At 46.0% G+C, this 13,471-nt stretch overlaps 1 protein-coding gene across 1 annotated transcript in view; it reads left to right on the top strand.

The window, feature by feature from the left end:
• Nucleotides 1–13,216, top strand: part of LOC132390026 (carcinoembryonic antigen-related cell adhesion molecule 1-like) — a gene marked incomplete at its 3' end in the record, with an annotated part of 31,230 nt that extends 18,014 nt beyond the window's left edge. Inside the window, exons 5-12 of the mRNA XM_059962618.1 lie at nucleotides 1,001–1,276; nucleotides 5,178–5,438; nucleotides 7,563–7,838; nucleotides 9,310–9,421; nucleotides 9,818–9,882; nucleotides 10,285–10,349; nucleotides 11,967–12,008; nucleotides 13,119–13,216. Coding sequence (XP_059818601.1) covers nucleotides 1,001–1,276; nucleotides 5,178–5,438; nucleotides 7,563–7,838; nucleotides 9,310–9,421; nucleotides 9,818–9,882; nucleotides 10,285–10,349; nucleotides 11,967–12,008; nucleotides 13,119–13,216 — 1,195 coding nt within the window. The remainder of the gene's footprint in view (nucleotides 1–1,000; nucleotides 1,277–5,177; nucleotides 5,439–7,562; nucleotides 7,839–9,309; nucleotides 9,422–9,817; nucleotides 9,883–10,284; nucleotides 10,350–11,966; nucleotides 12,009–13,118) is intronic.
• Nucleotides 13,217–13,471: the final 255 nt, after the last annotated feature.

The raw sequence follows: 13,471 nt of genomic DNA, 5'->3' as shown, positions 1-13,471 counted from the left end.
GGCTACCTTATCAAATACCCTGCTCAAAAATCCATACTTTCTACATATACTGCTCTACCTTCATCAATGTGTTTCGTCACATTCTCAAAAAATTCAATCAAGCTGATAAGACTCACTGGACTATAATTTCCTGGGCTATCCCTACTCCCTTTCTTGAATACCAGAGCAACATCCGCAACGCCCCGATCCTCCGGAAACTCTCCCGTCCTCATTGATGACGCAAACATTACCGCTAGAGGCTCAGCAATCTCCTCCCTCGCCTCCCACGGTTTCCTGGGATGCATCCCTTCCGGTCCAGGTGACTTATCCAAATTGATGATTTCTAAAATCTCCAGAACATCCTATTGCCTAATACCTATCGGCAAGTGGTTTTCAGTCCGTTGCAGGTCATCCCTACAATCGCCAAGATCCTTAACCGTAGAGAATACGGAAGCAAGGTTTTCATTAATTACCTCTTCCGGTCCCATAAAACCTTTTGTACTGCCTCACTTGATTGGGCCCATTCTCTCACGTCTTATCCTCTTGCTCTTCACGTACTTGTAGAATGCCTTGGGGTTTTCCTTAATCCTGTCTGGCAAGGCCTCCTCATGGCCCCTTCTGGAACTAATTTATTCTTAAGCTCCTTCCTGCTTATCTGACAGGTTTCTAGATCTCTATCATTACCCTTTTTTTTTAACCTTTCGTAAGCTCTTTTTTTTCTTCTTCACTCGATTTACAACGGCCTTTGTACACCACGGTTCCTGTACCGTGTATGCTTGTACCTTCCACTAGTAGCGATGAATGGAACACAGTTAGCCAACCTCCAACCTTTGCAATTCTTCCCCGATGCCTATAACTGCTATCACGGAAACCTATGTCCGTCAGATTACATAACTTATAAATGTTTACTTATTATGGAATAGTAAATGTTTGATTTCATTTTCAGATTCGTAACGGAATTCATAAACCTGCAGATTCTATTCTTGTGTTGTGCGCTAACCAATCCCCTATGTTTTAACAGAACGTGTTTCCAATGTCACTGTTACATCTAACGCCACCAGACTGATTGAGTACAGCGACACCGTCAGACTAACCTGCTCCGCAAGAGGCACGAATGTCTCTTACCTGTGGCATGCGGAGAATCGCAAGATAATTCCTGGAGACAGGATTGTTCTGAATGAAGATCACAGCACACTCACTGTTTCTGGAGTGCTACGGACAGACGGAAGTTTCACCTGTAGAGCAAGCAACATGATTAACGAAATCACAAGCTCTCCGTTTTCTCTTCATGTCAGCTGTAAGTGTCCCGATTTTCCGGTAGTTACATATAATATCACAGTTCCTCCGAGATACGGGATTCCGGGAGTTTGTGAGTACATTAGTGATCGTTGCCTGAGGTATTAACCACTATCGACTAACACTGGGACAACTGAACAGTTAATTAGGAGACAGATCCAGGTCTATCTCGGACGCTGGGGAACTAACATTAAAATTTTAAATTTCAAATCCGAGTCACATTACGGCGGCGGTTAAACTACACTATGTCGGTTCAAATCTGTACTTCAGGTACTTCCCCTTTATCCTTAAACTGTGACCCCTCGTTCTGGACCTCCCCAATATCGGAAACAATCTTCCTGCATCTCGCCTGTCCAATCTCTTTAGAATTTTATACGTTTCAATAAGATCCCCCCTCAATCTTCCAAATTCCAGAGAGTATAAGCCTAGTCGATCCAGTATTTCTTCATATGAAAGTCCTGCCATCCCAGGAATCAATCTGTTGAACCTTCTCTGTACTCCCTCTATGGCAAGAATGTCTTTCCTCAGATTACGGGACCAAAACTGCACACAATATTCTAGTTGTGGTCTCATCAAGGCCTTATACAACTGCAGTAGGACCTCCCTACTCCTGTACTCAAATCATTTTGCTATGAATGCCAACATACCATTTGCCTTTTTCACCGCCTGCTGTACCTGCATGCCCACCTTCAATGACTGGTGTACAATGACACCCAGGTCTCGTTGCACCTCCCCTTTTCCTAATCGGCCACCGTTCAGATAATAATCTGTTTTCCTGTTCTTGCCACTAAAGTGTATAACCTCACATTTATCCACATTAAATTGCATCTGCCATGAATTTTCCCACTCACCTATCCTATCCAAGTCACCCTGCATCCTCTTAGCTTCCTCCTCACAGCTAACACCGCTGCCCAGCTTCGTGTCATCTGCAAACTTGGAGATGCTGCATTTATTTCCCTCGTCTAAATCATTAATATATATTGTAAACAACTGGGGTCCCAGCACTGAGCCTTGCGGTGCCCACTAGTCACTGCCTGCAATTCTGATAAGGTCCCGTTTACTCCCACTCTTTGCTTCCTGTCTGCCAACCAATTTGCTATCCACATCAATACCATATCCCCAATACCGTGTGTTTTAAGTTTGCACACTAATCCCCTATGTGGGACCTTGTCAAATGCCTTTTGAAAATCTAAATATACCACATCCACTGGCTCTTCCCTATCCACTGTGCTAGTTACATCTTCAAAAAATTCTGTAAGATTCGTCAGACATAATTTTCCTTTCACAAATCCATGCTGACTTTGTCCCATGATTTCACCTCTGTTCAAATGTGCTGTTATCACATCTTTGATAAGCGACTCTAGCATTTTCCCCACCACCGATGTCAGACTAACCGGTCTATAATTCCCCGGTTTCTCTCTCCTTCCTTTTTTTAAAAAGTGGGGTTACATTAGCCACTCTCCAATCCTCAGGAACTAATCGAGAATCTAAGGAGTTGTAGCGGTGTGCTACACGCAGCGCTAAAATTACGACACGGAGTCGGTAACTGCAGTCGAAGGAGAAAACTTTATTCGAAAACTTCAGCCTCACTTTTAAGCCTCCCTCAACCGGCCCCCCATGGCGCAGAGGCTCCAAAGCTCTGTGCTCACAAACCCCCGTAGGCTATCTAATTGTGAGTCGGTTCGGATGCGCCAGGAAATGGGTCGCCACATAACCCCCCCCCCCCCCCAGAACCGGCGATACACCCCCCAATGTCCACAGTCTGGGCCAGAACCTGCTTGGGAGGTCGGCCTCTGAGCCGAGGCGCCAGAAACTCGGCCGGTTGCGCCAGGTCCACATGGGCCGGTTTGAGGCGGTCCACCGTGAAAACCTCCTCTTTCCCCCCAACGTCCAGCACGAACGTGGACCCGTTGTTCCGGAGCACCATAAACGGCCCCTCGTATGGCCGCTGCAGCGGCGGCCGATGCCCGCCCCTGCGTACAAACACAAACTTACAGTTCTGTAGGTCTTTGGGTACGCAGGTCGGGTGCCGCCCGTGCTGTGAAGTGGGTATGGGGGCCAGGTTACCGAGCTTCTCGCGTAATTTTAGCGCTGCGTGTAGCACACCGCTACAATAGGTGCGCTACAATTACGACACGGAGTCGGTAACTGCAGTCGAAGGAAAAAACTTTATTCGAAAACTTCAGCCTCACTTTTAAGCCTCCCTCAACCGGCCCCCCATGGCGCAGAGGCTCCAAAGCTCTGTGCTCGCAAACCCCCGTAGGCTATCTAATTGTGAGTCGGTTCGGATGCGCCAGGAAATGGGTGGCCACAGAGTTTTGAAAAATTATCACTAATGCATCCACTATTTCTTGGGCTAATTCCTTTAGCACTCTGGGATGCAGACCATCTGGTCCTGGGGATGTATCTGCCTTTAATCCCTTCAATTTACCTAACACCACTTCCCTTCTAACATGTATTTCCCTCAGTTCCTCCATCTCACTAGATAGTCTTGGTCCCTTACTATATCCCTTACTTGGCCCCTCACCCTTGGTCCCTTACTATTTCCGGAAGATTATTTACGTCCTCCTTAGTGAAGACAGAACCAAAGTAGTTATTCAATTGGTCTGCCACGTTTTTGTTCCCTGTCATCAATTCACCTGTTTCTGACTGGAAAGGACCTACATTTGTCCGGAACAATCTTTTTTTTTTTTCTTTTCACATATCTATAAAAGCTTTTACAGTCAGTTTTTATGTTCCCTGCCAGCTTGCTCTCATAATCTTTTTTCCCTTTCCTAATTAAGCCCTTTGTCCTCCTCTGCTGGTCTCTGAATTTCTCCCATTTCTCAGTTGTGCCACTTTTTTTTTGCTAATTTATATGTTTCTTCTTTGGACTTGATACTATCCCTAATTTCCCTTGTCAGCCACGGGTGCACTGCCTTCCCTGGTTTATTCTTTTGCCAAACTGGGATGTGCAATAGTTCTATTCATTCATATTGAAATTATCTCTTTAAAATTCTAATTCTAGTTTCTGTTTTTTTTTCACAACACCACGGAAGCTGATCCGAACTTGGTACAGTGAGTGCAAAGTTATTACTTTTCAATTAAATGCACCATTGAATCTCCGGCGCAGTGTAAGGCAGTTTAGGAAGTTTGGTAATAATTCCGTTCACCGAAAGGGACAGGGAAAGTTCAGAGTGTAAAACGCTCACAGTCCATATCAGCCCCACAACCCTTCTGGCAAATGTCCATCGCTACGACGAGGTGGGGATCCATTGCTTCAGTGCACATGTGGAAGCGGGAAGTTACAGCTGTTAGATCTGGATGAAAATCACAATGGGCAGTGGTGTTACAGCCACCGGTCCTCACTGATAGAGACTAAACCTAGAATATTGGAACTAAAAACGCGTCCTACGATAACACGCTGTAAACTGGAGTGTCCCGATAATTGCACACGTGGTCAGTGACTTGACTGCATAGTGTGTGCCTACATGACATTCGGCCCGATCACTGATTACATGAGTTATTGCATTTACACACTGCAAGTTGCCTTACCTATCCCCGCAGAGCAACGCTTTGAATTTTGTCTGGAACGTTTTTCTGAACTCCCTTCCACAAAACACACACCTGGGGAAGTTTTACGAAACGATACGCTTATGACTGGCGTGCATTGTATCCAGCTTGGAGGAGGAGACGGGTTTTGGGATATGAGGTAACTGTGCAGTTCATAGTTTCGGAAGACGTGGATAATCTGACACTGTGTCCCGACTCTCCTCTTTCCCGCGCGTGGCTTCCAGACGGATGCATTCTCCGGTGTGTGGGAGCGCTTTCTCTGGTGGTGGGCTGTTCTTCCTCTTCCGCTGAGGAATGCTGTTATATCTCCTGTGTGATTAGTTGCAACCCCTTTTGTCCGTTTCTTTTAGACGGACCGGATCGTCCATCCGTCATCACTCAACCGCACGCATCTTTTTACATTGCTGGAAGCACGATCAGGTTAACATGTTCCACGGAGTCCCGCCCAGATGCTGAATTGAATTGGGAACAGAATGGTGCCCGCCTACAAAGTGGGCATGAGGTCGTCCTCGACAGCGTTTCTGTGGCCCACACGGGAAAGTATACTTGTGAGGCCTATAACACGATTACAAAAAGGAATAATGCCTCAACCACGGAAATCATTGTGTTCGGTAGGTAGTCCGTACCTCCCTTTGTTGAGGTCCTATAATTAATGGTGTTGGTGCAGACGGGCCCGTGTAATCCAACTAAATGCCTGAGCAAATTCTAACGATATCAATCCACAACGTTGCATATTGATGAATAAGAGTATTGATGAAGATGAAAATTGGAATTGTTCTGACTTGCTGATTAAATTGCAAATTTTTACTTGCTGCAGTTAAGACCAGAAGGCCTTAATCATTGGAAGGAGATTTAGACCATTTGGCCAATGGAGTCCGTTCCGCCATTTCATCATGGCTGATCCAATATTCCTCGCAGTCCCGATCACAGCCGTTTCCGCATATTCCTCATGCCCTGACCAATTGTGAATCTGTCATCCTCGGCTGTAAACTTACATAACGATACTCCCTCTACAGCTGCCTGTGGAACATAATTCTCAGATTCATCATGTTCTGAAGAAAGAGATTCATTTTCGCCTTGGTTTCTGAAAGGATACCACTCTATGCACAGGTTGTGTCTTCTGGGATTAGACTCTCCCGCCATGAAAATCATCTTTCCCACATCCACTCCAACAAGGCCTTTCACAATTCGATAGGTTTCCATGAGGTCTCCCCACATTCTTCTGAACCCCAGTGGGTAGAGGCACGGACCCATCAAACCCTCTTCTCCAGTAAAGCCATCAAACTTGGGATCATTTTGGCGAACTTCTTTGGAAACCGCTTCAGTTTAATCACATTCTCTCTCAACGACAAGGGTCCCAAAATGCATCACAATACTCCAAGTGAGGCCTCACCGGTGCTTCATCAAGTTTCAGCACTACATCCCTCCTTTTATATTCTAGTCCCCTTGTAATGAATGCTGACATCGCATGACCCCTAATACCTGAAACATCCGACATTTCACAGTGTGTTCCACGGTGAGGGATGATGCAGTTTGTCCACCAGTTCCTTGTTCCCCGTACTACCTCTCCACTATCGTTTCTGTACGGCCCGATATCCACTCTTGCTTCTCGTTTCACACTTGTTGTACGTTAAGACTCTGTGCCGATCTTCATTAATATTAGTGGCTGGAGTGCTTTCTCATTCATCTTTACCTTCTAAATGACCTTTTAGTTGCCAATTGTTTTTTATACAACTTCCCAATCATCTGACTTCCCATTAATGATTGTTCCATCATATACCCTCCTTTTGACCTTCATGTTGGCTTTGACTTCTCTTCTCCGCCACGGTTATGTCATCTTTCCTTTAGAATATTCCTTCCTCCTCTGCCGTCATCCCCGCCAGTGTTATTTCTCAAGTAAATCTGGCCAACCCCTCTCTAGTGTTTCTCTAACTCCTTTTAACCCACTGTAACACTGGTTCATCTGACTCTTCAGGTTCGCCTTCTCACATTTCAGGATGAAGTCGATCATATGATGATCACTTACACCAACATTCTATTTTCCATAAGCTCTCTGATCAATTTCGGCTCATTGCACATCAGCCAATCCGGAGGAGCCGACGTCATGCCGAAATCTGGCTGCGCCAGATCTCCACGGATCCTTCTGTCAATCTGGCTCCCTTCCAATTGCAACTCCACTTAGTTGCCTATCGTGCAGCGACAAGAAGCCTTCCCACAGGAATGTTTACCCCTCCCCAGTTCAGGAGCCAACCGACCCTTCTCTAGAGGTCGCAACTTCCCTGGAGGAACCCATGATCATTATTCCTACGCCATCCCTCCTCCGCCAACTCCTCAGCCAGATATTAAATACGAAGTCACTCTACTTTTGGCTTCAACAGCAGGGGGCACGGGTAGTTTATTTTCACATGCTCCACGGGACAATTAAACTGTAGCCAAGTGCAATTCTGTTTTAGTCTGCTTTGCTGGAGAATGTATGTTCTTACTGCAGGAATATCCATGTATTGAGGAACATCTGAAATGGGAATAGGTTGCTCACCGTCCCCTTGGGTAACAGCAGTAAAACTTTAAACTCAGTGCCGGCGTTTAGTTCAAGCTGGATACTGACTTGATATCGAAGCACATAGGGATAAGAACTGGGAATGCCGACGATATTGAGCTGGCAGCATCCAAATATTATTCTCGTGTTGTAGATAAAACCCCGTGTAAATCTATGTACATTTCAATTGTATTTACAGAGACAGTGACTGGGGTTACTGTCGTGGCCAGTGATCCCAACCCCCTTGAAGACCCCGATACCATCACACTCAGCTGTCCCGCGTCGGGCACTGTTCAGACACGGACATGGTTCAAGGATAACCAACCCATCCAGGAAAACGGCAGAATATTTACATCCCCCGACAAGGCGAAACTGACTATAATCAGAGCTAACAGAAACGACGCAGGGACGTACAAGTGCATCGCCAGCAATTCATTCAGCAGTGGCGCTGGAGTGACCAACGTGCAAGTTTACTGTGAGTAAACAGTTAGTCAACCGCGTTCATTTGTATCAGATATTACACTAAACAACATTTGCTCTCATCTTTTCAATGAAGACAGAAGGTCATAATATCCCGTATCCATCAGGATTTTTCTCTAATCAGCACTTTTCTTCATTTTATAAATGGATCAGAGAAGTTCAGAATTGAACCGGAGCGTCCAGTTGTGTCCAATATAGTGTCAAACCTGACATTAACTTGCTTTGCTCTGTCAGTCCCCTGTGGTATATATTCATGGTACAAGGGGGACAATCTCCGGCAGACAGGGCAGGAACTCACCCTTGTGTCAGTGACAATGGGAACAATCTCCGGCAGACAGGGCAGGAACTCACCCTTGCGTCAGTGACAATGGGAACAATCTCCTGCAGACAGGGCAGGAACTCACCCTTATGTCAGTGACAATGGGAACAATCTCCTGCAGACAGGGCAGGAACTCACCCTTGTGTCAGTGACAATGGGAACAATCTCATGCAGACAGGGCAGGAACTCACCCTTGTATCAGTGACAATGGGAACAATCTCCTGCAGACAGGGCAGGAACTCACCCTTGTGTCAGTGACAATGGGAACAATCTCCTGCAGACAGGGCAGGAACTCACCCTTGAAATCAGTGACAATGGGAACAATCTCCTGCAGACAGGGCAGGAACTCACCCTTGTCTCAGTGACAATGGGAACAATCTCCTGCAGACAGGGCAGGAACTCACCCTTGTATCAGTGACAATGGGAACAATCTCCTGCAGACAGGGCAGGAACTCACCCTTGTGTCAGTGACAATGGGAACAATCTCCTGCAGACAGGGCAGGAACTCACCCTTGTATCAGTGACAATGGGAACAATCTCCTGCAGACAGGGCAGGAACTCACCCTTGTGTCAGTGACAATGGGAACAATCTCCTGCAGACAGGGCAGGAACTCACCATTGTATCAGTGACAATGGGAACAATCTCCTGCAGACAGGGCAGGAACAAACCCTTGTGTCAGTGACAATGGGAACAATCTCCTGCAGACAGGGCAGGATCTCACCCTTGTGTCAGTGATAATGGGAACAATCTCCTGCAGACAGGGCAGGAACTCACCCTTGAGTCGGTGAGCTCGGTTGACGTTGGGAGTTATACATGTCGGATTAATAACGGCGTAACCAACAGGACCAGTTATCTTACAAGGTGTAGTTAGCGCACACGGTGAGTGAATGTGTCTCTCATTCGTTCATGTAAACCCGATGATCAAAGATTCAAACCGTTTCCTTCTTACGCTTTCCTCACGCCCTACCTTCAATCCTCCTTCTAAGTGGCCTACCAGAATAAAAGAGTAATTGATTTAAATTGATTCAATATCGAGACCAGCGACCAGAAGTTTCCAGAGCGTGGATCAATTATCATTTCTTAAATAAAGATGAGTTTTCGCCATGTAAAATATATGCTTGTTTTCTGTGTCATCACCAAAAACAGATGAAAATTGTACCTTCCGGGCTGGCGCGATCGTGGGCATTATACTCGGTTTACTTATCATGGGCCTGGTGGGAGGATTCAGTGGATGGCTGTTCGCAAGAAAAGCTGGCGGGTAATTGCATTTCTCTACGAATTTCGTTCCTACCTTTAATAATTGAATGTGAATTTCGGCAGAATCGACTTCAGCTGGGATCAGGGCCCATCTGTGGACAGAATCAGCATTCCGCCTTCACGGCGAAGTTGTCTGTCCGAAATTTGTCTGAAAGAGGTTTGCGTTCAGCAATATGTGTGTGAACAGCCTTATCTGTCAAAAAGGCCAAAGCAGTTTTGTCTACTTAACCCATCTGTCGATGCTATCGAGCTCGCCTGGTACAGGGCATCCGATAAACAGAACGTTATTAAGGGATATCTGGAGAGAATCGAATGGAATTATAGAGGCCATTCTCATTCGGTGCATCAGCGCAGGAAAGTAAGTTCCTGACGAATTATTTTCTTGTCTTTGTTTCAGTTTATTCAGCAACATATATCCACCGAAATCTAAAAATGGCACGGGCAGAAATTCCGGATGGAAAAGTGAGTGAACTCCGTTTCAACTGTCCTAATACTGAGTCCAGCGGAAGCTCAGCATTTGATTTTAATCTGGGTGCTCCTAGTCCACTGAAGCTGGAGCTGGTCATCCGAGCGAATGGTCACGGATGATGCGACTTTCACCGTTGGGTTTTCCAGTTATTTTAGCAATTTCAGTTATTTTAGTTATTTTACAATATCAGCGAAGTAATGGGATGGTAGTTCATGCAACTTAATTTCTCTCCATATTGATCAATATCGGCCCTCAATTCCTGGTTCCGGCGATTGGTGGGAAGGGAGCTCATGCTCTCAATGGCTTTTTCTATTGGGCCGGTTTGACGTCTGCTGTGTTCAACAAAGCCCCCTGACGGTCGGCACCCTTGTGCCATATCTGTTTTGTTTCCTCAGGCGCCTTCGACACAAAGACCGTAAACTCATCAGAATATTATGAAAATGTCCAAATGGATGAACAGGTTGGATGTTTGCATTATGTCCGTGATCTCACTCATTTCTTTGCAAAGAGGGAAAAAAGAACATAAGTAATGTGATGGGTAGCGTCCATCGGGCCCTTCGGCACGGATGGGGCATTTAACAAGATCCTGGATGATCGATCCCGGATCTTATTTTCCGTTAATGGAGAAACGACACATTATATTCCGCAAAGTAGACCCAAACCTGATGGCATGAACATCGACCTTAACCCACCGGTATTTCTGTTCACTTCTCTCTTCTTCTATTTTCCACTCCGGCCTCTTACCTCTTCTCCTCACCTGCCCATCAACTCCCTCCGGTGACCCTCCCTCTTCCCCTTCCCCTATGGCACACTCGCCTCTGCATTCGGTTCACTGTGGTTAAGAATTCGTATGGTGTATTGACCTTCATCAATCGTGGGATTGAATTCAGGAGCCGAGAGGTAATGTTGCAGCTCTATAGGACCTTGGTCAGACCTCACTTGGAGTACTGTGCTCAGTTCTGTTCGCATCACTATAGAAAGGATGTGGAAGCCATAGAAAGGGTGCAGGGGAGATTTGCAAGGATGCTGCCCGGATTGGGGAGCATGCTTTTGAGAATAGTTTGAGTGAACTCGGCCTTTTCTCCTCGGAGCTAAGGAAGATGAGAAGTGACCTGACAGAGGTGTACAGGATGATGAGAGACATTGATCGTGTGGATAGTCAGAGGCTTTTTCCCAGGGCTAAATTGCTTGCTACAAGAGGACACAGGTTTTAGGTGCTGGGGAGTAGGTACAGATGAGATGTCAGGGGTAAGTTTTTTTACTCGAAGAGTGGTGAGTGCGTGGAATGGGCTACCGGCCACGGAGGTGGAGCCGAATACAATAGGGTCTTTTAAGAGGCTTTTGGATAGGTATATGGAGCTGAGTAAAATAGAGGGATATAGTTAAGCATAGTAATTTCTAAGGTAGGGTTGTGTATAGCACAACTTGGTGGGAGGAAGGGCCTGTATTGTGCTGTAGGTTTTCTATGTTTCTACGTTTTACTTTTTCTTCAGTCTTTACCCCTTTCCCACTCATTAGGCCTCACCTCCCAGCCAGTGCTCATTCCCCTGGCCACCATTCTGTCCAGGCGTCTTCCTGCCTTCTTCCCAGCCCAGTAGAAGGGTCTCTGCACAAAACGTGAACGGCTTAATGAATTCCATTAAAGCTGCCCGACACTCTGAGCCCTTCGGCATTTTGTGTGTGAGATTCCAGCACCTGCAGAATTTCCCCAGAATTCCCCGGAATCCATAACGCCTGTGTGATGAAAAATCACATCTTAAACTTGCTGTAATACATTTCATGAAAGAGTCTTTTAAAATGTCCGATCATTGTGAGTAACTCCACACACACACACACACACACACACACACACACACACACACACACACACACACACACACACACACACACACACACACACACACACACTGAATCAGAAACACGCGGTGCAGCGAATGGTGAACGAGGCAATATTACCCCAAACACAAACTAATGTGATGCATTGATACTCCCGGGGTTTATCGGCGGAGAGTCAGAATACAATTGCTGTGAACTTGTTGAAACGTCTCAAAAATAACACGTAATCTTCTCTTTCAAGGGTGCAAGGAACGATGCGCAGGATGGAGACTCCACTTACACGGTAAGGGAAACATTAGCGTCAATCCCTTTTGAACTAATTGTTTCCTCTTCAGAACCTGAAGTGAGACTCTCGACAGCGAGAATGTCGAAGTTTCAGTAACGGGGGGAGCCAGAAATGGCGGAGGAACTCATTAAGTATCACGTGTTCGCCTTCACTGTTGAAGACACCATCAGTATGACAGTGTCAGGAGACGGAAGTGGTTGCAGCCACTATAATAAGCAGAAGATGCCAGACAATCTGGAAGGTGGATAAATAACCTGGGGTGAATGGATGAGATTGACTGCACGCCAGGCGTCTGAAATAGGCCGGTGAAGTGGTCGTAGAGGAATTAGTACTCATACCATCATGGAATTGTTTTGGAGGATTGGAAATTTGCAAACATCACTTCGTTCTTCTTGAAGAAAGGGAAGTAAACGACAGGGGCTGATACGCCTGTTAGCTTGAGGCCTCTGTGTACTGCAGGTCTGAGGAAGGAAAGGGTGAGCTCATTGAATGATGAATAATTGGAAGACCTATACTGACTGGGCGTGGAGCGATTCTCTCAACCTGAGGGAGGGGGTGCTGGTCTGGGACCAGAGGGCGGCGCTGTGGAATGCATGGTCCGGAATGGATGGTGTGAGTACTAATTCCTCTACGATGGAATGCAGAGAACCCTTCAGAAGAGAGCGATGAGGAGGAATATCTTTAGCCGAAGTGTGGTGTATCTCTGTAATTTGTTTGTCCCTTATGGCTCTGGGGTCAAAGGCCCCGGGTTACGCGAAGCAACGTTGATAGTTTCAAGTATTGCAGAGTGAAAGCAGATGATTAGGGTTGGGAGGGAAAATTCATCCGTCATTATAGAATGGTGGAGGAGGCCAATGTACCGAAGGGCCTAATTCTGCTCTTGTGTTTTATGCTCTTGTGAACTTATAGTGCTTTCTGCGATATTTAATAATCATAACTGTGTCTCTGATCCTCTCTTCATCATGGCCCGACTGTTCCGTGTTTCTCTCAGACACGAATTGTTAAGAATGCGTAGGTCCTTTTCAATGTTCTTCTAATTCTTCTCTGACACATAAATGCTTTTGGTCATAATTTTTACTAATCCTGCTGATTTCCTCGTATTAACAGGGTCTTATCCTGGAGTATCGATCTGTTTACCGTGATCTGAACAGGTATGTGAACCGAATCTGGGGCTGCCGACACGTAATGTCACTTGTAAAGGAAAGGTATTCACTAATTTCAAGCCTATGGGCCGTGCAGGGTCCTGGTTGTGCACATCTCATAGTCACACTGAGATTGGAAGTTTAGAGACAAGTAACAGAGCAAGACTGGAGTCTGGCGGCGTCGCACAGCGATATATTGATATTGAAAGGAACACTTTTCCTGAGTCTATAGCGATATAATAAATATTAATTGCGGTTGCATTGTCACAATATCAGACACAGATTCTGAAATCATCACCCGTATTTACCCTCACCAGC

The sequence above is a fragment of the Hypanus sabinus genome, unplaced genomic scaffold, assembly GCF_030144855.1.
Source record: "Hypanus sabinus isolate sHypSab1 unplaced genomic scaffold, sHypSab1.hap1 scaffold_741, whole genome shotgun sequence".
Classification (NCBI taxonomy): Eukaryota; Metazoa; Chordata; class Chondrichthyes; order Myliobatiformes; family Dasyatidae; genus Hypanus; species Hypanus sabinus.
This window is presented reverse-complemented; position numbering and strand designations above follow the sequence as displayed.